The sequence below is a fragment of the Pyxicephalus adspersus genome, chromosome 5, assembly GCF_032062135.1.
Source record: "Pyxicephalus adspersus chromosome 5, UCB_Pads_2.0, whole genome shotgun sequence".
Classification (NCBI taxonomy): Eukaryota; Metazoa; Chordata; class Amphibia; order Anura; family Pyxicephalidae; genus Pyxicephalus; species Pyxicephalus adspersus.
Genome location: NC_092862.1, coordinates 101,311,595 through 101,336,605, shown reverse-complemented (window position 1 = coordinate 101,336,605; position 25,011 = coordinate 101,311,595). Strand labels below are relative to the sequence as shown.

At 36.7% G+C, this 25,011-nt stretch overlaps 1 protein-coding gene across 1 annotated transcript in view; it reads left to right on the top strand.

Moving 5' to 3' along the window:
* The first annotated feature begins 285 nt into the window (after window positions 1-285).
* The window catches only part of ULK4 (unc-51 like kinase 4), a 309,023-nt gene continuing 284,297 nt past the window's right edge, over window positions 286-25,011 (top strand). The window contains exons 1-13 of the mRNA XM_072412276.1: window positions 286-392; window positions 1,914-2,086; window positions 5,141-5,240; window positions 6,823-6,962; window positions 11,196-11,358; window positions 12,344-12,445; window positions 12,604-12,681; window positions 15,338-15,413; window positions 17,361-17,450; window positions 19,479-19,549; window positions 19,635-19,704; window positions 21,231-21,330; window positions 24,889-24,993. Coding sequence (XP_072268377.1) covers window positions 1,949-2,086; window positions 5,141-5,240; window positions 6,823-6,962; window positions 11,196-11,358; window positions 12,344-12,445; window positions 12,604-12,681; window positions 15,338-15,413; window positions 17,361-17,450; window positions 19,479-19,549; window positions 19,635-19,704; window positions 21,231-21,330; window positions 24,889-24,993 — 1,233 coding nt within the window. The 5' untranslated portion in view covers window positions 286-392; window positions 1,914-1,948. The remainder of the gene's footprint in view (window positions 393-1,913; window positions 2,087-5,140; window positions 5,241-6,822; window positions 6,963-11,195; window positions 11,359-12,343; window positions 12,446-12,603; window positions 12,682-15,337; window positions 15,414-17,360; window positions 17,451-19,478; window positions 19,550-19,634; window positions 19,705-21,230; window positions 21,331-24,888; window positions 24,994-25,011) is intronic.

Genomic DNA, 25,011 nt, shown 5'->3' with positions numbered 1-25,011 from the left:
TCACTACTTTCTGTGAAGCGTCCAGTCCTTGCCTCCCTGTCGCTAAGGTAACGGAGCAATCTATTGCACGTTGTATATATAGGGGTGTAAATATAGAAAATTAAATAAGTTTTAGTTTCCATAAGAATATTATGACATTGAGTGTTAAAATAGCGAATAGTAAATAGTATACATTGTACGGGTGTTTAAATTAGTGCAAAGCACTTTTATTATGGTTCTAGTTGTTCCCTCGGTATTGGTAAAACTCCCTTCTGACAGAGAATTGTTGTCTCGGCAGTTGGTCTGCTTTTGGAAGCATGGATTTGTAGTTCTATGGGATGTATGACGTTACCTTGAGGAAGAGGAGGCAGCTTGTGGTGGGAATTGTGCAGCCAGGCCCCCGGGTACATCAGGTGTGATATTCCTCACTGTGTATGTATGGTGACCTCTAGTTACATGGGTATTGTGGCCACAGCCATTGTCTGCAGCACCTGTAATACTTGTACACCTTCATCTCCTCTGTTTACCTCTGCTGGCTAAGAATTATTTCTAGATTTGTAGGAAGGGTACTTTGTTATGTTTACAGCACTCACATACATGTGCACATTCAATATGTGTAAACTGTACAAGTTTGCTGTGTGTGTAAATCGCACACATTTGTTCTGGGCGTAGTGATCACACACGTGCGGGTGTGTAGTGATCACACGTGCGCTGCGCGTAGTGATCACACACGTGCGCTGTGCGTAGTGATCATACATGTGCGGGTGTGTAGTGATCACACATGTGCGCTGCTTGTAATGATCATACACGTGCGCTGCGTGTGGTGATCATACACATGAGTTGCGTGTAGTGATCATACACATGAGCTGTGTGTAGTGATCATACATGTGCACTGTGTGTAGTGATCACAGACGAGCACTGTGTGTAGTGATCACACATGTGCGCTGTGTGTAATGAGCACACATGTGCACTGTGTTTGTGTAGATTGCACATGTGCACTGTGTAATGATCATACATGTGCAGTGTGTGTAGTGATCACATGATCACTCTGTGTTGTAGATCGAACACATTTTCTGTGTGTGTAGATCACAAACATTAGTAGTAGTGTGTGTAGTGTGTAGTGATCATACAAGTTCGCAGTTCTTAGTCACTTCTAATGAAAAGTGTCAGCATCAGATCATAAGTGTTCAGAAGCGTGTCCAGCAGTGTCTACCAGACCAACATGTTGCATGTGTTTACATTGGCTTTCTCAGGGTGGGTTGGGCAGAGTGCAGTACCTAGTGCTACCTCAAGAGTGATTTCTCTCTGCACCACCTTGTGTTGGAGACTGTGATTGGCCAGGTGACACTTTGATGATTGGTTGGCTAAACTTCTATCTCATCTTCTGAGTCTCTATATCTCTGCTAGCTGTAGGCTAATTCATAAGTCTCTGTTATAGACCGATCCTCATTGACTTGCTTTACATGCAGTGCTTCATGCCTCTCATTTGTTACTGTTTCTCAGTTCTCTGTTTAGCATAGAAGGCTTTTCCATTACTTGCAGATCCTCATCCCCTCTGCATTATACACAGGTCATCATTGTTTGTGTGATGAGCAGAGAGCCTCATGCCTCTATAATATATATTATATAATATATATATTATAAAATATATAATATATAATATAACATCAAACCCATTTGTCATGTTCAGTGTTTCATACCCTCCTGTTTCATACATTGTTTCACACCCTTCTATTACACATAGTGGCTCATACCTCTGTGCTGTACATGACATCCCCTACCTCTTGATTACTTACAGTCCACTATTACATGCTGGGATTTGCATCCTTTTATACCACACAATGCCTCATAACTATGCATTACATGCTAAGCATCTACTTTATGCAATACATCTTTTTTATTCAGGACTAATTTCTAGTTGTAACATTTTTTAGGTGATATATTTTTTTCTTCTTGCAAGTTTGAAAGTATGGAGAACTACATCTTATATGAAGAAGTTGGAAAGGGAAGCAAGTCTGTAGTGTACAAAGGTAGAAGAAAAGGCACCATCAATTTTGTTTCTATAATATGCTCAGATAAAAGTAAAAGAGCTGAAATTACAAACTGGGTAAGTGTGTGTCCCATGTTTAACAACTTTCTGTAGTTCTTTGCTCTATCGCATGGCTGTAATCTCACAAATGTGTAAAAGTGCACCTGAACTCCAGAAGTGAAGATTTCATATGTTACAGGAAAATTTAACTCTAGATATTGATGTTGGCAAAACAAGATCCAGCTTGTACAACTGCAAGTATTTTGCCAATTATTGAATGTTCTCTGTTAGTTTAAATGTAACCTCAACTAAGATATTGTCATGGATGTGTATAGGGTTTGTTAAAAGACACCTGGCATTTACAATACACATTGCCTGCTTGAATATATACAGATTAATAAAGCAATGAGACATTATAACCTGTTAACCCTTTTCATTTTCTTTCAGTCCTTTGAGGATTTCCGTTAGAGCCCATTCATTCCATGTCTATCTCCTCTGTTTGTATGGCTGCTGGCACTGAATCAGCCTAGAACAGGAAACAACATAATATAGTATTGATATTTCATTTTATCTCTGGGGTGCACTTATCAGCCATGCTTTATTTGTTTTTATTAATCATTTAATGTAAATGGATATTCTAAATAATCAGTTCACACACAGATATTTTTGTATAGAATAGATGTTTCCTGTTGAGTAATTCCATTACTGATTTCATATATCTTATGGGCATTTCCACAGATAACCCAATTTGTCTTTTTCCAACTGTCTCAAGCTTAATGAGAAAGTTACAGTTCTGTTTGTCAGGTCATTTATTTATTTTACCCCACAGACAATGGGGAAAGAATATTACCACTCCTGTAGCTTGAGCAGGAGAAATAATACTATTTTATGGCAGTCCATATCAAATAAAAAATATCCTAATATTTAAGCCCCCAAGTTATTTTATTATCAAATAATAATTATCATTTATAAAATAATAATGTCCTTTATTACATAGTGGTCAGCATTCCATTCCAGCATCCTCATCAGGTGCTCAGGGAAGACATTGCGTATCCAACAGTGTCACATGCGGAACAGAATATCCCGGGTCTGTAGTTAAAAAAGTGTCTGTAACCTTAACCCATGTACAACTACCACCGGTTGTGTCTTTATGCAGTCACATACTTGCCAGCTCTTCTTAGAAACACTTTAAAAACACCCACTTGTTTCAGATGCTGTGGCCATGAACGCTTGTTTGATGAATAGATAAAATAATTCCTGCCGGTAATGCAAAACACACAGTAAATGTAACCATTACTGAAGGATCTAATATAATAACTGCCACAAATGTGATTTTGAGATAAACAAGTTGAACGTTAAGATAATGTGGTCCAATTTTTGCTTGGGAACAATCTGTTTATATTACCTAATTTTGTTGATTAGTAGGTTGTTTAATGTTCTGTTAGCAACATTTTTAATAATGAATCAATAAAATAACGTTGTTTTAAACAATAGCATGTGTTGTACCTGCCAAAGTAAAAGTCCCTATAGCTCATTTTGAGCGTTACCTTTTATTTTCAATGATACCTTCAGTTGTGTTCAGAATAACAGCAGTGTTTTGTCATGCTGGCTTATGCCTAAGAAGAAATGCCCTTGATATTGGTATTTCAATAAGACAAAGACCCCAAACACTCCAGTAAACAAGCAACGTCTTGGTTCCAGACCAACACGATTGATGTGGCCATCCCAATCCTTGGACCTTAATTCAATAGAAAAGTTGTGAGGTGACATAAAAAATGCTGTCTATGAAGAAAACCCAGAAATGCAGAAGAATTGTGGAATGTAGTCCAATCATCCTGGGCTGGAAAATCTGATCACAGGTGCCAGAAGTTGGTTCACTCCATGTAATGCAAATGTGCATCACTTCTCACAAACAGTGGTTATACAACTAAATATTAGTTCAGTGGTTCAAAAGAAAGTGAAATCTTTGAATGTTTGAGTTTGTAAAGACGAATGCAGACACTTGTATTTTTTAACACCTTATTATTCCTTTTTCTTCACTGTCTGCAAAGGAATAACAAAACATTTTTCTTCATGTTTTGATTTGGAGTAGAACGCACAGTGCTCCCAATGCAATTGCATGTAGGGAAATAACAGCTAATATAAGGATTTTGAGCTTTATTCAGTTTTCTAAACACACTGCTATTATTATGAACACAGCTGTATGTTGTTGGGGTGTTGTAATGATATATATATATTCAGCTCTCTCCATAATGGTAAATAGATAATGTGTAATATATATATATATATATATATATATATATATATATTTATATGACTGTCTTCCATTTATAATTACATTGCATGTACATTACTGGCTACTTAAAGCTGTGAGTTCCTATTAAAAGACATATATTGTTTCCGTATTTAGGAAGGAGATACATGTCAAATTACTACGATGAAATCATCTCTTTAAAAGATAGTCAAGTTTTTAAAAACGAAAAATTGTCACAATTGTATTTGTTTTACAAAAAAAATTTGACATATAGTGCAACTTGATAAAGGGTTCACAGAGCAACAAAGCGTTCTAAAAAGTGAAAAAACAAGCTGAGTGCCTTCTGACTCTTTCAACTCTCTGCTTTTAACATGCAATGTGGATTTGCCCTACCAGGCATCTATATACACAGCCACTGCTCTGATTATTACTTTGTGTCCATGCTGTCAAAATATTAAATATATGCATGTGTTCAACCCAGAAATGTTTTTGAGGCAGATTGAAAGAAATTGTAGGTGGGTGGTGGCCCCTGTATTGTGACCCAACTTTTCAGTAACCACCCAAAAAAAGCCGGGTGGTTACTGAGAGGTGCCGGGTGCTTCGCCCGGCTAAAAGCAGCTGGGAGAACACTGTGCATATTAAAGAAACAGCTATTGATGAAGTATTTTGAAACCTTTCTTTATAACTGGATGCAGTATGGCTGGCACAGCTAGCACACATACATATGCAAATAGCTGGCAATTGGATTTATCAGTGGATACTGTCAAATAAGCTATGGTTAAATATTACTGCCTTATTTTTTGTTTTGTTCTGCATTATGTATTACCTTACCTTGAAGAAGGTATCCTATGTAAATTCTTTATTATGTTTATGTCCAGGTCCGCCTGACTCACCATATTAAGCACAAAAATATAGTAACGTTTTATGAATGGTATGAGACGAGTAACCATCTATGGCTTGTCATTGAGTTATGCACAGGTAAGATCTTATTACCCTGGGGTAAACCACCCATGACTCTCTGTTTGGGGCTTGTTTTACAATGGCTCAATAGCCACAGATTATTCATTTTCACTGACCTCTATTAATAGACCGTAAACAAGATCATTGCGTTGTAATTATGTTTCTCTTCATGTACTTGAGTTCTGCAGCAGGCCTTGTTTTGCTTTGTTAAAGTAGCTTCGTTCTCCTGGTATCCCTTTTGTCTGATTTGATGCAGCTCCCAGAATCATCTTGTGTGAATTCAGTTGGAAGTAATCAAATTAATTGCTTAGAAAATGGCAGAATTGCCAGGAAAGTTTTATCTTTTTTTTTCAAGTGTTTGTTGTCCAATTATTCCTGGAAATGTAAAAGTGGGCTAATGTACCAGTTGTTTTTTCAGTATTGGCTTGCGTGTCGCATTTACTTAATTTTATTCATTTGGATTTACTTTTTAAACAGTCCAGCTGTCAGTTTGATGCCAATTTAGTAAATGTGTAGCATCTGGATCATTTCATTTTGGTGTACATGTTTGGCTCAGGTTTTATTTGCATTCATATTTTTACCATGAGAACCACACTTTTAAAGGATCAGTTCACCATAATGATATTTTAAATTTAGTTCAAGCCTGTGGGAGTCAAGTTAGTCCCTGGTTTCTTACAGGCCTTGGTTTCTCAGATCCCTATGCATTAATTCCTGACTGATCCTGATTTATTAAAGCTCTCCAAGGCTGGAGAAAATATACTTTCATCATTGAAAAGTGATCCAGCGAATCTAAATTATCCTGGTTGGATATTGGGTGTTTATTCCTTTGTGGAGTATTGGGTGTTCCTTCCTTTGTGGTTTTTTGCACCACCTGCTGTGTTTTCAATTATTTTTAAGAATTAGATCCCTTAATACCAGTCAAAGCAGGTCATCAAACTCAGAAACCAAGAGTGTAATATTGACAAAGAAGACCATACAACTGCTGTAGGCATTGCCCATTAGTATACTGGTACATTAAGGTTCCATTAAAAATGAATGTCATTATAAATCTATCACACTCTGTTTATTGAATGTTACCTAAAATGGTTTTAAGGTAATAGCCTTTTATAGTTTGGCTATAGAGACACGTTGCAATGGCCTTGTCAAAAAGTCAAACTAAGTGAATTCACCATTATCACTAAAATGACATGCCTAAAATATTTAACTTATGTTATTAAGCCAGGTATGCCTACATTTAGGGTAATGGCTTTAATTACGGTTAAGAGTCCACATTTGGGAACGTGGAGAAAGTAAAGAACGGTGAAAAAGTTAGTGAAACAATAAATGCATGTAATCGATCCCCCATTCTGAAAATACATTTTAATGCACCAAGTACCACTTAGAAAAATCCTCTGAAAAAAACAGCAGCTAGATACATCCTGTCTGACATAATGATAATATTCAGGTAATCTGTGTCTCCATCTAAATATGCTCTTTCTACATAATCACCTAGACAAACCACTCATCACCTAAAGCAGAAGTAAAAGAATATTATGAAAGTGTACAAGTGTTTTTTTTGCCTCTATTGCTTTCTTGTATAATGGACAATAATGCATTACAGGAGGTTCCTTGGAGACTGTTATTGCACAGGACGAGCACTTGCCTGAAGAAACAATAAGAGAATTTGGTGTTGATATTATTTCCGGACTACATTATATCCATGAACTTGGAGTGCTTTTCTGTGATCTGACTCCCCGCAAGGTAAGACCTCATTATAATAGTTTTTATGCTTTTGTTGTTGCCTATAGACTGTATGTAAGTAAAAGGTCTGTGTCTATTGCTAGTTTGTACTACTACTATGTATAGGACACTCCATAGGATGAACAGGTTTTACAATTCCATATGTATGTTGTGGGCCTCATGGTGAATATTCTCCTTTAGCTATCCAGCATTGTGATGGACTGTTTAGGTCTCTAGGTGCAGTGGACACCGCTTTGATTTGTTGCATGATCTGGGGGTATTCATATGTTGGCAGTTTTTTAGTAGCCTTTATTCCTTTATGTTAGCCTCCCATAGATCCTCGCACAATATTATTCAAAATGGGAGAAGAAGGGATAAAGCTATAACACAATCACAATTTATTAAACAGTGAGCTAGTATCTACCCTGTTTCCCCGATTATAAGGCACTCTCTTATATTTTTTGAAATGCCAAAATATGCCCTAGGTCTTATTTTCAGGGGATGTCTTATTTTTCCATGAAGAAGACTACAGTACACATTTATTGTTGAAAGTCACTCATGTTCCATTGATTGTCCCCTTCTAATCACTCATGTGCCGTTCAAATTCCCCTTCTGATCATTCTACGCCATTGATTATCCCCTTCTGATCACTCTATGCCATTGATTATCCCCTTCTGATCACTCTATGCCATTGATTATCCCCTTCTGATCACTCTATGCCATTGATTATCCCCTTCTGATCACTCTATGCCATTGATTATCCCCTTCTGATCACTCTATGCCATTGATTATCCCCTTCTGATCACTTACCAGTAATTCTGTGCAGGGATCTCCGTTAGGGCAGGGATCAGCAGCTTGCTTCCTTGTTCAGAATCGCGGGGGCACGTGTGCAGGCTTTTTACTTTCAGTTTGGCTCTGAAGGAGGAGGAGGCTCTCTGGAGGACACACACGCTGCAGCCAGCATCAAGAACACACACGCTGCAGCCAGCATAAAGGACACACACGCAGGATCAGATGTCTTATTAACGGGTAAGTGTCTTATTTTAATTTTTTTTTCAAAAATCGGGGGTGGCTTACTTAATGGGGATGTTTTAAAATCGGGGAAACACGGTATGTTTTGTTTCTCCCTCACTATCCATTGATGAGCTTGAACAGGCATTTTAGCTATTTTGCTAACTTCAATAGAGAAAAGTGAGATCAGGATCAGATATTGGTAATATGATCTGACAATAATTTCTGTTTCAATATTATATTGATTGGTTTTTCAATTTATTGCAACAAAGAATGGTAGAAATAAAGTACATAGATCGTAGAAATACAATGCTCAAAAATAAAGGCAATACATAGTACAAAATACTGAAACAATACAAGAACTAACAGGAATGATGACCACATTAAGAGGGGAAGTTCCTCAGGTGGCCAAAATACTTTATGGACTTGGAATAGAGTCTCTGATAGATGAAGAGGCTTTGTCCTAACATAAAATGGGTAAAAGAAAAAGGTAAATAATGGCGTAAGTCCATCAGCCTGCTGCAGATAATCTGGGGTTTATCCGGTGGTACCTGACGTTATACTCTAACAAACACAAGAACTCAGACAATACACAGGGGGGTGGGGAACAAAAGTGGAGAAAGGAGTCTGGCCGGAGTAAGGCAAAAACTGTGGTATTGCAAACTACACCGCGAACCCGCAGTTTCTCTCTCAGATGTCGTGGTCCAGATCTATGATTTAAATCGTTAATAATAGTGACCAATCAAAATCAGGTGGTAAATAGGTTCCCATATTCTCTGGAATTTTTCATGTTTGTCCTGTAGAGTGGTAGATATTTTCTCTGGTTAGATACCAGAACATTTTCCTGACAAGGATTTCCGAATCAAAAAAGTTGCACATTAACTGATTGGATAGCTAGTTTACATTTACATATTTAAAATGTGAATTTAGCTGACCACCTCCACTTTTAGGACACATTTTGGGACTTAGGGTCCAGTAGTTCTATTGTGTTCTCATTTTTTTGAAGTCTTGCAGCACTTTTAATATTATCTATAGCAGTGATTTTCAACCACTGTGCCGCGGCACACTAGTGTGCCATGAGAGATCTTTAGGTGTACCGTGGGAAATGATCTAATTACCATTGTCGAGTGTCTGTGCTGTAGTGACTGGCAGAGTAATGTAATACTCTTCCATGTCAGTGGGTGGCAGTAGGTAACAGTTTTCTTGTTTATTCTTAGAGACAAAAGAATTAGCTACAGAGTGTCATTTTGTAACATTTTTGATTTGTGGTGTGCCGCAGGATTTTTTCAATGTAAAAAAATGTGCCGTGGCTCAAAAAAAGTTGAAAAACACTGATCTATAGTATATTAATTAATATAGATTGAGATTCCTTTTTTTTCCATATTTTGCATTTGATTTTTTTAGTATAGCCTTTTTGTTTCATTTGTACAATTGTTTACAGTTTTGTTCAGTTGGCATTTTATGGTTGCTTTCCCTCAAATGTTTATACACCTTCTTTGGGACCAAGTTACAATGTAACAGTCATAAAGTCCAGAATTATTAGTCACATAGTAATAACACTAATATTAAAGCATGCAAAGATGTTGTGTTTTTATTACACCATCATTTGGTTTACTATATTTTAATATTATTTACATGTAACTTACATCATTTTACACAGTATGTAAATCTACCAGAAGATGTTTCTGAGGTTAAAAAAAGTCCATTTGTAATGAACAGGCTTGTCTTTCCTTTGTGATTTTCAGGTATTTTAGATCTGAATTGCTTGCAATTCTCTTTGGTAATATTGCCCATCGAGCAGTAACCTAATAGCTTTTTTAGTGAAGCAGCAGCTGGATAATAGAGTGATCCAGAACTGGCACCGTGCTTGGGAACAGTATCCTAAGAAATCCCAGGCGAGGCCTTTTGGCAAGACACAACAGGGTCCACTAACAGCTGTTTCTTGGGAATGGTATTCACTTATTGAAAACGTTGTTTATGTTTTCATATGTTTTTTGTGTTTCCTTTTTATAAACATGGTTAAGTAGCAGAAGCAATGCTTTTTTTTTTTTTTTTTTTTTTTGCTGCTTTTTGATATAGAGAGATATTGCTGGTCCTAAAGCCCAAATAAACCTATAGTTAAAAAAGGCAAATTCTAATAACAATTCAGTTCATTTAGTGAGTACATAAAGTTTATATAAGCAAAATTGTAGACAGAATTGTACCAGTGTAACAAGTAGTCAGTAGGAAAATGCTCATTACATTGGTAGTTAAAAATGTTCTCCTTACATTTGTTGTCAGTAGGTTAAATGCTCCTTATATTTCTAATCATTGGGAAAAATGCGCCTTAATAATATTTATTTGTATTTACCATATTTTTCGCCGTATAAGACGCTCCGGAATATAAGATGCACCCAATTTTAAAGGAGGAAAATCTAGAAAAAAAGTTTCTGAAAGATTATTCCCCTCCTGATCACTCATGTGCCATTCATACCGGTATTCCCCTTCTGATCACTCATGTGCCATTCAAATTCCCTGTCTGATCACTCTGTACCTTTCAAATTCCCTTTCTGATCACTCTGTCATTCAAATTCCCCTTCTGATCAGTCTGTGCTTTTTTTCTATTGTACGGCAGTTAGGACAGGGAACAGCAGGTGGCGCTGTGCCGGCTTCTTTCGCTTTGCTTTACAGACAGGAGAAAACACGATGCTGGCAGAGGAGAGCAGAGAGACACGCTGCAGCCAGACACACGCAGGATCGGGTATCGGGTGAGTATAATATTTTAATTATTTTTTTATAACACATTTGTCGTATAGGACGCACTAACTTTTCCCCCTAAGTTTTGGGGAAGAAAAAGTGCGTCTTATATGGCAAAAAATACGGTATATAGCGCCGCCATATTAGGCAGCGCTTTACAAAGTCCATAGTCATATCACTAGCTGTCCCTCAAAGGGGCTCAAAATCTAATGTCCCTACTATGGTAATATGTCTTTTATTACTGTCTTAGGTCAATTTTGGGGGGAAGCCAATTCACTAACTGCATGTCTTTGGGATGTAGGAGGAAACCTGTGATCTAGCACTGCAAAGGCAAAAGTGCTACCCGTGCGTTATGTTTTATAACACTTACAGGCAGTTTAGTGTCTATAGTGTCAATATTAGTCACAAATTGCTGCATTACAATGAAAAACAAAAGAAAAAATGTTGGGCATGTTTAAAGTATGTATTGTCATTGATTCCTCAAAATATTTCATCTTTTTATGTTAGATTCTTCTTGATGGTCCTGGCACGTTAAAGTTATCAAATTTCAGCTTTTCAAAATGTAAAGGGGAAAACCTAGAAGAATTTTTCGCCATGGTAGGATCAGAAGAGAATATTGGGGATGCAGGAGATTTGACACCACGGCGTAACCTGAAAAACCGTATAAAAGGTAATGTAAATTATTTCAATGCTTGGAACACTGGAGTGTCATAAAGAATGAATTTTAAAAATGGGATTAAAGACAAATTCCAGGCTGCTTTAAATGTACATAAGGAGTTTTCCGTCTTTCTTAAGACTTCATAGGTTTATATTCTCATATGGCAAGAGGGGGAAGAAATTAGCCAAAATACTTGCTTTATTCCTTGCTGCTAGTGCTTTCCCCTGCTGTTCAACACCCTAATGGCAGTTTTACTGTACAATGTAGTACTAGTGCTCTCGCATACATGCAATTACATGAATAATGGAAATTGGCAGGTATTTTTAGTCATTGCACTATATGGGTGCATTTAAAAGCAGGTTAGGACACTGTATGAGAACATTTAAAAACCACACTGGTTTGGACTTTAGAACTGCTGGAACAGCTTCGCTCAAAAAAGATGTTGGGTGTAAAAAGCTGGGCCAGGCAAGGAAGTAATGATGGAATATACTAGAAAATATGTAACTTATTTTGTGTCTTATTGTTTGGATTCGTTTAGATTGTTTATAAACGTGTTCTGAACCCTGGACAGGAATTCCAGACAGGAATTCCACTTTAAAACTTTTCTCCTGGACCCATTTTCTCCCGTATATTGCACTCCCTTTTTTCGTCACCCTCCCTTCCCCTATTCTTTTACCTCTTTTTTGTCTTCTCCCTCTCTTCTCCCCTTGTACCTGTTCCGTTCCCACCTCCCTTTTTTTTCTGTGTCTCCTTATCTTACCATCCTCCACCTGTAACTTTCTTGTAAGTCAGGTCTGCAGTTCATTGATATGGATATTGGGAATATGTTATCATGTCTACCTATTTCCTAACCATAGCTAAGAAAGACATATGTTGTACTACCAACCTTGTCATTTTATTCATACTCATTAGATTGAGATTTGCCTCCTGATCTTTTTTTCTTTAATGAGTAATATACTGAAGATAAATATTATATTTTTTGTAAATAATTTTTCAGGATCACCAGTTTATGCTGCCCCAGAAGTAATTAGAGGAGAAGATTTTACCGTTTCTAGTGATTTTTGGTCATTGGGATGTGTGTTTTATGAAATGTTTGCCGGTAAGTTTTAATTAACTTTTAAAACTGAAGTTGTGATGAAACCTCAATTTTTTTAAACTCCTTGAAGAAACTGGAGTCCTTGTGAAGAATTGCCAGTGTGTAAAGTCTGGTTAAAGAAAAGCACCGCAGTTAATATGTATGTGTTTGTATTTTGACAGGTCGACCCCCATTTTTTTCTGAAAGTTTCTCAGAATTAACCGAGATGATTGTGAATAAGGACTTTCTTCCACCTCAGGGTAATGTTCGCTGATAACATTCCTTTATATTTGCTGTGAGGAAATCTGTGAGGAAACCTCAATGGTCCTTGCTTCATTATTGCATATCAGCCATTGTACAAAGTCCTGCTTAAAATTGAGTACTACAAGGTGCCCATTATTGCTTTATTAGCCCTCTAAATCTAATCATAAGTTAGTTTTACTACACTTGTTTTGGCAAGGAAATTTCTCATATATCTCTGATTTTGGTTACTAAATCACTAATTGTTGTACTTTTGGCTTAAGTGTTGCCCATTCAGGGGAGAGTAAATATTGTCTGCTAATAGCACCCTACCCACCTTCCCAAGCAAATGTTTGACATCACTGTTAGTGTTTGGGCTTGGTGACTGGCTAGGAGGGAAGTTTATGTACCTAAAAGTCCTTTTATTTAAAACAACAGAACCTGAATAGTGTGTGTGGAGGGGGGGGGGGGGGGGCAAGGGTGCTGGGTAGGTTTTGGCCCAGTGGTCAGGAAATCAGGCATCTAGTATTGAAATTAAACTAGAATACATTAGTGACTTATTCAGAAATGGGCTTCTGACCAAGGAAAACTTCTTCCTGACCAAAGACACCTATCTGAACCTGAACTTCAAAAGTATAGAAAAAATCTAATTTTGTTACCCTAAACCTTACAGCCTTCATTTTTGTCCCTATGTTGTCTATACCACTTGTATTTATCTCATATCAACAGGTGACTTGATGCACGAGTTCTGCATATGGTGTTACTGTAACTAAGCATCCTATTATCCCTTTACCCTCACTCCATATTGGCAAAGGCTTTTCCATTGAAGTCTTTTGAGGATAGTCTGCACATGTGCAGAACCACACAGGCCCCACCAGCTCAAAAATGGACAGGAACAATGCCTAGTGTATAATAGGATTTGGCACCAGGTTACCTGCTATATTAAGTACTAGATGGTATTGGTATCTTGGAAAGGACAAGGAGGTTGTTTAGGTTAGGTAAAAGTACAGGTATCCTTTAACTAGATTTCTAAATACATCAGCCACATCTACAGGGCAACCCAATATCCTATTCTTCATCTTGTTCTTATCTGTTACCTGTAGCAGGCATTTGAATGTAGGAATTGCACAATAAAGTGCACAAAGACAGAGCATTGCTTGCTACGTGTAGCAGTTATTCAGATGCTTCCTCTTCATGTTTCTGTTTCAGTAGGTTTTCATTACAGACTACATAACACAAACTGTAATACACCAGCAACCAAGAAAAAACATTATTAGAACAGAAATCCTGTTGCAGAAAACTAAAGCACAAATGTATTTATAAGAGCTTCTCTAGGATTCAACAATAAAAAAATGTATAGGACAGACTTGTTCATAAATAGCTGCTGCTATGAAACTTTCTAAACCATTGAGACCAGAAATCACATTTACAGCTGGAAGGAATGAAAATGTAATATCTGATTCTAATTTAATATTCCAGTGTAGCGTGCAGCTGATCGGTTGCTTCTGGTAACAAGGTGAATCATATCTGTAGAGCTAATCTTGTTTCTTTTTTGCATTTTCTTTTAAAAAGTTTGAATGACACTTATCTCAAAATTGTGTCTGGAATTCACAGGTATATTTGTAAGACTCCCAGTTTCTTGACAATAATTTATTCAAGCACATTCAGTAGCTGTCATAAATATGAGGTTAGATAAGCCAAAAATACAAAATATTCAGCATCATCAACTAACAGTTGGTTTTTGTTATCAGTACTGTAATAGTTTATAATCCTGTTTGTTGAAACAAATGTTTTGGAAGCTAAGATGATAGCAGTGAGCTTGTTTAAATACATAATAGCAGGTTGTAAACACACAAAACAGCAACATTTGAACCTTTTCCTATCCAATACATTGGACAAAAATGTGTGTATATAAGGTAATTACATATACCAGTTACATTTTCATTACCGGTTACATTACAGTTCATTTGTGCTTTTAAACTGAAATCCCCAAAATACTTTTAAAATAAAACTTCCTTTGTACAAATAAAAAAAAGTCCATTGTGCTGTACTTCTGGTTCTCTGATATTGAGTGTTGTGGCTCTCGTTTAGTGAAGCACTACTGTCTTTTATACTCCCCCTCCTTTCCTTGGCCAATCATTAGTTATACAATACATGATATTCTGTGACTGGCCAAGCTGAGACGGTGCATTGCAGAATAAAAGACCCTGGAGAAAATGGAAGCCTCATACAAAAAAGTAATAAAAATAGATTATGAGTTTACATTACAGTTTAAACATATATTATGTTATATATTTATGTTTTCTCTATCTTTTTTTCAACATGGGTGAACCCTTGAAATAACTTTCAGGTCTTCAGCTTTCAACCCCTTCTATAATTACTATATCCACAGTTCACAGTACATTAGAGTGTTGGTCAGTAGGAAAAATGCCTCTTACATTGCTGGCCAGTGGGAAGAATGTCACCCTTACAGATAGCCAGAAAGATCATTGGTATCTGTGATAACTGACCTGCGGTTAACAAACTTCTATTTGCTCAAGGAACCCCTAGAAACCTTTGGAGGAACCATAGGGTTCAATGGAACCCTGGTTGAGAAACACTGATTTAGACCCTAAGATCAATGTAAATAAAGGATTGCATTTAAATTATTTTCTAATGTTTCTGTTCTCTTACCAGGCATGTCATTGGCCAAACCATCTTCAGAATTCCAGTCGTTACTTAATGGTTTGCTACAGAAGGACCCACTGAAAAGGTAAGGAGACTTGTACAGTATGGCTGAGCCAACAAAGTCTGTCAGTTGTTTCCCAAAATCCATTTTGTTCTTATGATAATAAGAATATTAATAAGCTCTCTCCACCTTCACTTCCATTACGATTGTTCTCCGTCCATTGTCTGTGGATCGGCCAGTACGGTTGTTCAGGCGATGGGCGACGAGCTTTGTACACACGCCAGATTCATGTCCGATATCGGTCCTGAGCCGATTATCGGACGTGAACATTTGAACTTGTGTACCCAGCCTAATGCATTGCTGGTTTACATAAATATTTTAAAGTTTAAATTCACTTTAAAATGCAAATAAAATCATCCACAAATGTAATTTCTGCCTAAACAGTGCCCTTACATATCAGTGTTCAACCCAGAATTTTTGTAAGCCAAATGGGAAGAAATTGTAAGTGGGTGGGAGCCCCTGTATTGTAACCCAACTCTTCAGTAACCACCCAAAACAGCCAAGTGGTACTAAAAAGTACTGGGTGGTGCACCCATTTAAAAAGGGCTGGGAAGAACGCTGTGTATTTTACCTTTTGTCTTGAATTCCTCCTGAACAGTAATAGTACTAGTAGTGCACTTACTGATATATGAATGTGCCTAAACACTTCTGAATCTTCAGCCTTATTTCCAAATCTGCAGTGAGGGATCTGCAGGCATTACTGCAACTTAAAGTCCCACCAGATCTGAAATTAGATTTGATGTTACTGCTGTGCTGCTCCCAGTTTTACTTGCTGGAGGCTGTGATATGAGGAAGCAAAACACTTCCTCTACCTAAATTATCACCTCCACAGTGCAGAACAAGGCATGATAACCATAGGCAATGCGTTGTCTGATTTTTTTTGGGCACAAGGTCAAACATTAAGGTCCTGTTTAAACTGTGATGTAACAGTTGGAGACAGAAAGCAGATTTGCAATTTATCAGTTACTAAAATCACAGTAGTAAAAATTATTGTCAGCTGGCTACATGCCATTCCAGGACTATAAAGGCAAATTAGGTAATCACAAAATTGTAATTGGAAAAACTAATAAAATTTACTGCAGTCAGACTTGTTGTCCAAATCCTCCTGGATCATGTATAAGTCAGACCACAGAATGGTACTTGCTGCTAAACCCTAGAGAATGTAATTTTTTATCAACTGGTATAGAGGTAAATATATAAAAGAAGCTTACAGCTGAAATTTGGAGTATTCTTGGTGTTTTGTATGTATTTCTCCAAGATATGTGGCGTAATTCAGCATGAAACTTTTTCTGCACTTTAACAACTCTGTTCCGGATTTCCCTCCTTACAAAACCGGTCACTGCTGCTCTCTATTTGTACAGGATGGATGGTCCTGAATCTGACATCAGATGACCGCTGTACACATGTCTAATTCTCGCCCAAAACTAGCCCAACCATTCATATCAATTGAGAATCATCTACCGTGTGTACGTAGCCCAAATGTATATTTCCCCAAACTCTTTTTTTTTTTTTTGCTTGGAGTTAAGTTTTAAGGTTTCTCTGAGGTCTAATTACTTTAATTTTACCTATGTCAAGCAGCATTTAACCAGAGATTGCAAACATATATTATCATTCAGATACATTTAAAAATCCTACAGATAAATCATCACTCTTTTTGCCCCATCTGTTTGACAGCACTGTGCTTTGCATTAGAGCATAACTGGCTGTTAGTGCTGCACCTCTGTCATCTGGTCCTGAAGTGCAGGGAATTACAAGAGCCTTATAAAAAGACATCCAGGTACAAACAGTAGCTGCAATTTTAAACATTATTTTTAGGACTACCTAATGGCTTGTTTTATTTCTGTCCGAAGTTCAGCCTACTTTATGTTGATGTGAAAAATGCTACATTTGATGTTCTCCCGCATTATTGTTAATATTTAATATTGGTCAGTGACAATCAAAGCAATTTAAAATATATTTGTTGTTTTGTAGGATTACGTGGCCTGAATTATTGCGGCATTCTTTCTGGAAAGATGCATTTTCTGGAAGTTATGAGCTGGACCAGACTATTGGCATACCTGGGTATGATAAATATATTCTAAGCAATTTGCAATGTATTATTTATTATTTGGTACAAATGCACGATTTGATAATAAATAATGCCTGTGAACACATATCCTCCAAGTTCCACCATTATACCCAAATGCAGAATCATTCTATCATGAAAATATCCAGAGCTATTTTAAACTTCTGCCAACGTTCCTTTTTAAAAAAATGTGAGCCAATGAGAAAAGAACAATCATAACAAACATAACAATCTAATACAAAGGACGGTAGGATGAAATTGCCACAAAGTGAAAAGAGACCTCTGCATATGACAGTATGTGATATATATATATATACATGTATATATATTTAAGACTAAGGACTAATTTAGGGCAAAAAGATATGAGTATGTTTTGACTGTTGACTGTAAGGCAGTTTGTAGTGAACATTATTTGCTACAAAAGATCTAGGATCTAAGTACAAGTTCTGTGAAGTAAACCAGCAGATAGAGGTCAGTAACCTTTTTCAAAGCCTGAAGCCTGTTTGGTTCAGCTGACTGCATACAAGAAAATCAGAAATGCAATTGTGGCTGGGGGCAGATACAGAAATGGAAAAGCCAAGTCATTTCCAGAAGCCAAGCCAACATTCTTATTTGTTACTGTTTTTCAGCTTACAACAACACATATTTTATTATATAGTTTACATATATAGTAAACTCTGCAAGACTGCAGAAGAAAAAGCATCTGGGTGTGCTTTTCTATGGTTTGTTAAAAATATTTTGTAAATTCACCTAGGAAGATACAGGAGTCTTTTTTCAATTGTCCATGTAGTATTGTAATATTATTTTGGTTGATAAAACTTTTGACATATAGGTATTTAAACCACTGAATAGTTTCCATGGGTTGCAGACAATTCTGCTTAACAATCTCTGCATCTAGGACTTTCTTATAAAAATACATTACTAATTCTGCACATGAGGCTTTTTATAAAAAACAGGTAATCAGACTTTCCCACTAACATTGCCTCGTGGGAATCTTCCAGGTCCATGTGTTTCAATGGCAGTAATTGTACCCACCAGGTAATGTTTGAGGGAATATAAAACTTTATAAATAGAGCACATGGTGTGATAATATGTTTTGTGTTTAACCATGAATGCCACAGGGTATGCCAGAATAGAGCTGGGACCTAAGGCTCATAAATTTCAGTACTAATGTGTCGAAAATATTTCAATATCTAGATCGACTCAACCACTAGGCTCTGATACTAAAATATTACTTTTAGGTGGGTTGGTTCTTTAATTTATTCACAAAAGTTGATATTTCTATGTATAAATTACCTTTTTAAACAAGCCCAGTTAGGTGACAGTGGACTGGTGTCATTCTTTATTATGGAAATCTCTAGTAAGAGAGCATTCAGGGAATACATATACATTTATTGGATACAAAAGCAAACACTTCTGCCTCCATCTACTGGACACATCTGTTACTACAAAATAAGTGTTAAGACTTGAAAAGCATCCAAGATTTAATGTTTCAGCTGTATGGCTTTGCAGGAACATAAGACAGCAAAAGGGCAACGTCCTGCAGCTACAATAATTACCTGAAACAGAAAATAAAGTTATAATCAGGGTATTAGCAAACATCTTCCCTGGGTGATGATGTGTGAAAATGTTTTAAACCTTTATATGTTTTGTCTGTGCCATGATGCATTAAAATGTATGTTGTTGCTGCTCCCTTGAGTTTGAAGATCACAGCAGATATCCCCCAGCCCATCATTCTTGAAAGATGTTGATCACAGTATGGCCAACTTTAGGATGCAAACTTGCAGAGACTTTAGAGATTTTAGAAAAGTCACTGGTAGTATCCATCTATCTTGTGATAAAAGCTACTTCTGTGTAACATATATTTGATGACTAATTCATGTGGAAGGGTTATTTATTAGGCTATTGTGAGTACTGATGGGGAATAACTAAGCTGTCTATAATTGACAATGCGTGCTGCATTTCATTTACCTATTTTGTTTGTATTTGACAAATAATAAGTGTTCTCTTTTCAAAATTTGCAGTGAGGGTGTGGAGGATCATACCAAAGAGCAGCCTCAAAGCCCAGACAATACACACAAGTCTTTTAGGATTGGTTTGTGTCAGCATTTACTTGTTTAGATATTTTCACTAATTGTTTTTTATAGTTCATTTACAGCATAATTTCCTTTCTTTCTTAGATAATCCAGACGGTCTCAGACCCAAAAGTGGCCTTTGTGGAGAAGCTAATGAGTCCATTTTCTTACTTAGGTAAATGTATATATAATGATAGGATTGTTTTTATTTTCCAATAGAAAATATTAGAATGGCTTTAAGTTTATTCTTGAGCTGTTTAAATGGAGTAGTCAATTGTTAAACTTAGGAGTTTTTTCCACCTTTACAAAATTATATCTGGTTTGCAAGCTTTTTGGTAAGCAATTTTGTATATTCAAATTATTGAATGTTTTTTAAAGCAACAGTGTTATGAAAATACATAGGTACAATAGAGTATACACAGAGTGTATTTTTTGCCAAGTTTGACACTATAAAATAACCACTAGTACAATACAATATATAGGATATATTGTTAGAATTTTTTTGAACAAAACTATGTCCAATGTATGATAGGTAATTGCGGTTGTCTTTAAAATTCCTGACGCTTTTCGCCTTAATTGGTTTCTTCAGGGGTAACAACAGCATGGGAGCAATATCTGGATGAAGTTGGATGATTTAATTGAAAATATTTCTGAGGTCCCTTTAGAGACACAGGGATCCCAAATGTTAGAACAAAGTGTTAGGAAATGATCATGTAGATCACAAGGTACAAGTATGTGTAAGAAGATATATAACTGTCTCACATTGCTGTGCTGCTGTCAAACCTTGACAGCAGCTGGCCGAACTGCAATGATTTTAACATAGTCTAGTTCCAGGTGGACATCTTCCTACAAATACCTGTACCTTGTGATCTTCATGATACTACAAATATATCTTGAATATTGTACTGTACTAATGGTATTTATAGAGTCAAATTGGCAAGTGCCAAAAATACACTATATGTATACTCTATTGCACTTTATCTGTATTTTCATACCATTACTGCTTTGAATATACAAAATTGCTTGCCAAAAAGCCTTCCTTTGTCTTCACATTTTTAATTTTCTCTGTTTAAATTTAAATCAATCATGATTGTTTACTTACTACTATTGGTGTGTTGACTTCATCTTCATTCATGCATGGATCTGCTGTCCACTGCTTTTGTGCACCCATACCGCATCTAACGTACCCCAGGGTTTTTGGTATAGGGATATGGTTTACGCAATTCATTTTTAATGGTACTTCAGTGCACCACTGTAAATGCATGTAAACCATATTTTGTTGTGCTGAGGGGTATTTAAAAAAGGGCCTTGTCCATTTGGCTGTGTTGTGATATGTTGGCAGCCCATTCAATGTACAGGAGCATACCACATGTTAATGTGCATATAGTAACTCACAACAACTTACTGCAGTGGTGTAACAAGCCCTGACCATTGACCATTCACATACTGCACATAGTTTGTATAGTGTATGATGTATGTCCAGTGAAAAACTTCTTGTCCAATACCAAGTTCCTTCAACTGCCACAGGTGCCAAGCAGGGTCAGAAATGGCCTGGGTAATGTAAAAGATGATGGAAATCGGGAAAACCCTTTCCCGTAGATCTGTTTATAACCAGCTTTTGTACATCATTACTATATCATATGTTTGATGAAGTAAAACTGTTGTGCATCAACCTAATAACACACATTCATGATATTTCAGCTCTTACACCACCCCAAGACCAAGTACTGCTTCAGGTAAAAGCAAGAAAGTCCCAGATACAATGCTGGCTTCAGTAAAGGAGGCTGTTGAAAATCCAAAGGTAAATATTAATATACTTTTATTTATTTTAGGTTTTCAGTAGTAACCATAATATGTTACAGAATAGTTTAGACCAGGGGTGTCAAACTCTGGCCCGCGGCAGCTGATCTGCCACTGCATTGAAATCCGCTGCTACAATTCCTGGCATCACTTGCATCTATAGACCAGTGGCCTCTCTGCCTATGCATGGCCTCGCATTGGACTGGTTTATAGATGCAGGGAATTGTATTAGCGGTGCTATTTCAGTTTCAAGTTTGGCCTGCGACTTTAAATTTTGGCCCACTGTGTATTTGAGTTTGAAACCCATGGTTTAGACCCCTTAACAGTTTGACATTTGAATTGGTTAATTGAAGTAATATAGGTGAAATGCTAATGACAAAGCAAATTGCAGAGCTTTCTGTGATCCTCTGCATGGTATGGATAGGCTTCATGCTTGCTAACTTGGCAACCAAAGAAAAGCTCCATCTTCCTCAGTCCACCCTCCGCTAGTGCACGGATGCTTAGAATTTGTGACTGCATCTCTGCGAAGAAGCAGATCAGAAAACCTGTCCATATCAACCCTGCAGGGCTGGGGAGGGCGTAGTGCTGCAAGGCAGCAGGATGTAAATTGGAACTTATGTTACAAGAAGTCAGACAAATAATCTTTTCAGGATTCCAACAGAACCAAGAAACATTAAACAGTTTTCTCAAAAACTTCAAAATACACTTCATCAGGCTTCAGCAGGCAATTTGAGGGCTTCAGAAAGCATTATCAAGTTCTAGGAAACTGCTGCAGATGCCTAATGTGGTATTTGTTTGGATTTACAAACTAGGATTACATTTCCAGTGTGTTTTTACCCTTAAATAGACTGTCATCATTCAAGTTATCCTGTAAATGTATACAATGAGCGCTTACTGTTGCTCCCTCATTGTTATTCAACAATCATACTTGTTTTCACCTCTAAAACTTCCTGGGTTTTAAAAGTTTTGTCTGCTAGGCAACCTGCAAGTGATTCCCCCTTCAGCTTTGTTGAATGAGAATATTAACTGTTCACTTTCTTGCCATAAATAGAAACACAAATCTCCAACGCTTTCTAATGTAATCAGAAGCTGATGCAAAATATTTCAAGAGCCACAAGGTTGTTCTACATTATCAGAGACTGTAGGGAGTCTATTTTTTTATTCTGAAAGACTTTATTGCATTTAAAAAATCTACAAACCACAACCACTGTGCAGCACTAATAAAAAAAGCAAAGTATATGTCATTAAGCCACCCTGAGTCCAGAATGCTGCAGGGGATAGCATCAGTGCATGCTGTTCTCTGCAGTCTCCTGCTGGAGGAGGACTCAAGACATATAGTTCAGATATATATACTGTAAATAGAAAACTTGTGGAACAATGTTGCCTATACTTTATTTTTAATATATAATTATACTGTACCAGTCACATTCAATGTAATAGCATTACTTTATATGAACCACCAGATGGCACTGTTGCTGTTCATGCAGCTCTGATAAATGTAATAAACAAATAAAAGGGCGACCATGACATAAACTCTGCTAGTTTTGTGTTTAATTTGTTTATTAGATTACAGTACGCTATCACTGTTTGAAATTCAACAGAAGTGCATTAATTACAGGAAAGAAAATGTTGTGTGAGAGGCCTGATAGAGGTGCCTATGTGGCTGAACCTCCACAAGTACATTTAGTAATTAGCTGCTAATCTGGAAGCTAGTTTAATTGTACATCTTCCAATTAATTCTCTGTTTTTATATTACAAAACAGTTATAATTTCATGTAATTTGTATTTGGTAAAGTTATGTAGCCCATTAGCTTACGTTTGCATCCCTCTGCTTGTTGCATAACATTTTCTATCCTGTTTAAAATATTATGTAAAATGTTTTTTAATAATTGGGTTACATTTCCCCATTCTAACATGATAATTTGATAACACAATGATGTTTCCAATATATTTTGGTAATTTTGTTTTTTTGTAAGGCAGTATATTTCCTACCAGCAATATTATATTAATAAACATGAAATTGCAAGGCTTATTCATTGGATAATCATGCCCTTTAAGTGAAAACTGAAAAAAAAGCCAAAACACTTCTTTCCCAATTTTATCAGTAGTCATGTGATTGCTGTCTTTTCATCATCCAATTTCTGGGGGTTGGGGTGAAGTTTAGAGGGATCCATGGTGCATCGCCCCAGCAATTTTTCCTATAGAATCTCCAGTCATTTTAGAGTTAGGGGCAGCCTAGTATGGCAGTTGTCAGTATAATCACAGGTACACTGAAAGACACAGAGAAAGTGCTTTGGGCTTCTTATGGTCATGGTGATCCTGGAAGAAGTGGCTTCTGGCAGAACCACTAGATAAATGATTAATTATACATTATATATTATATATTTTGGGTTTACCAACACTTTATTGCAACCCACTAAAACTAAAATAACTCTCACGTTAACACTTTCAAATGAGGAGGGGAATTAGGAGCCTCTTGACCAAGAAATACCTTTTTTTCAAATATTTTTATTGGGGTTTCAACAAAATAAAAAAAGAACTAGCATACCAATTATACCATCAGAGAGCAATAGAAGATATTTTCGTACAAATACAAAATGGCATGAGACCACTAGAAAATATGGCTGACTGAGGGGTACATTCTGTCAGCAATAAAGTTCCCATATGACTGTATAGAGGGTCCCCACATAAAGTGTGGGATAGCCCATCCCATTAGTGGCACATACCCTGAATGTTAGGAGAAGGACCAAAAGGATAGCATTTAAGAGATAGGAATATAAAAGAAAGGAGGAAAGAGAAGGAAGGATGTGGGGGGAACTGGGTGAGACGACATGAGGGATGTCAAAGGGTTTTGTAGCATCTTCTATTTAAATACGTGTCAATGGTTAGTAAAAATGCCTTTTTTTGCCTTTTTAATACTACACATTATCATACACATCATGATATGTAGTACAATACTCTGTCATCTTCCAGTTGGTTAGGGTTATATGACCATGATAACCTGATAGGTTTCTAGTCTCTTTTTGCTAGTAGTACTTTACATACCAGTAGCAGAGAAGAATGTAAAAGCAGCTGCTACAGTCAAAATCAACAATCCAATAGTACTGGATGTGAACTATTTTCTGCTAAAAGATATTAGTATTTGAAAGAGGAAGAGGGCATCTAGTAGCAGGGTTTTTCAATAAACATTGGGCTCATAGTGTCCCATCGCAGTAAATAGCGCCTTCGTGCTGAGAGCCCATTGCAATGACTGGCCACGGGGTATCAGATATTCCCTGTGCTCTCCGTGAGTACATTTGGAACTTTATTACATTATTTTTAACCAATCAGAACATGCAATTTTGCTTGTCTCCTGTGTATACACCTACACTGTCTGGCTATATTTGCATGAATAAGTCTTTTTTCAGTATGGATGTTTTTACATAAAATATTTTAGCCACACTGTACAAGTCAAATGACTTTTATTTTCACTTTTACTAACAACTGAAAAAAATATATTGTATTAAAGTTATGTTCTTGGTTTTTCCTATCAGTAATATGTCTTATTCTATAATTGCAGGTAGACAATATATCTTCCAGTCATCAGGACATTGAGAAGAAGATAAAGAGCCTTATTTTCACAGATTCTGATCTCATTGTGTCACCTATAATAGATAATCCAAAGGTGCCGAAAATGTTTATT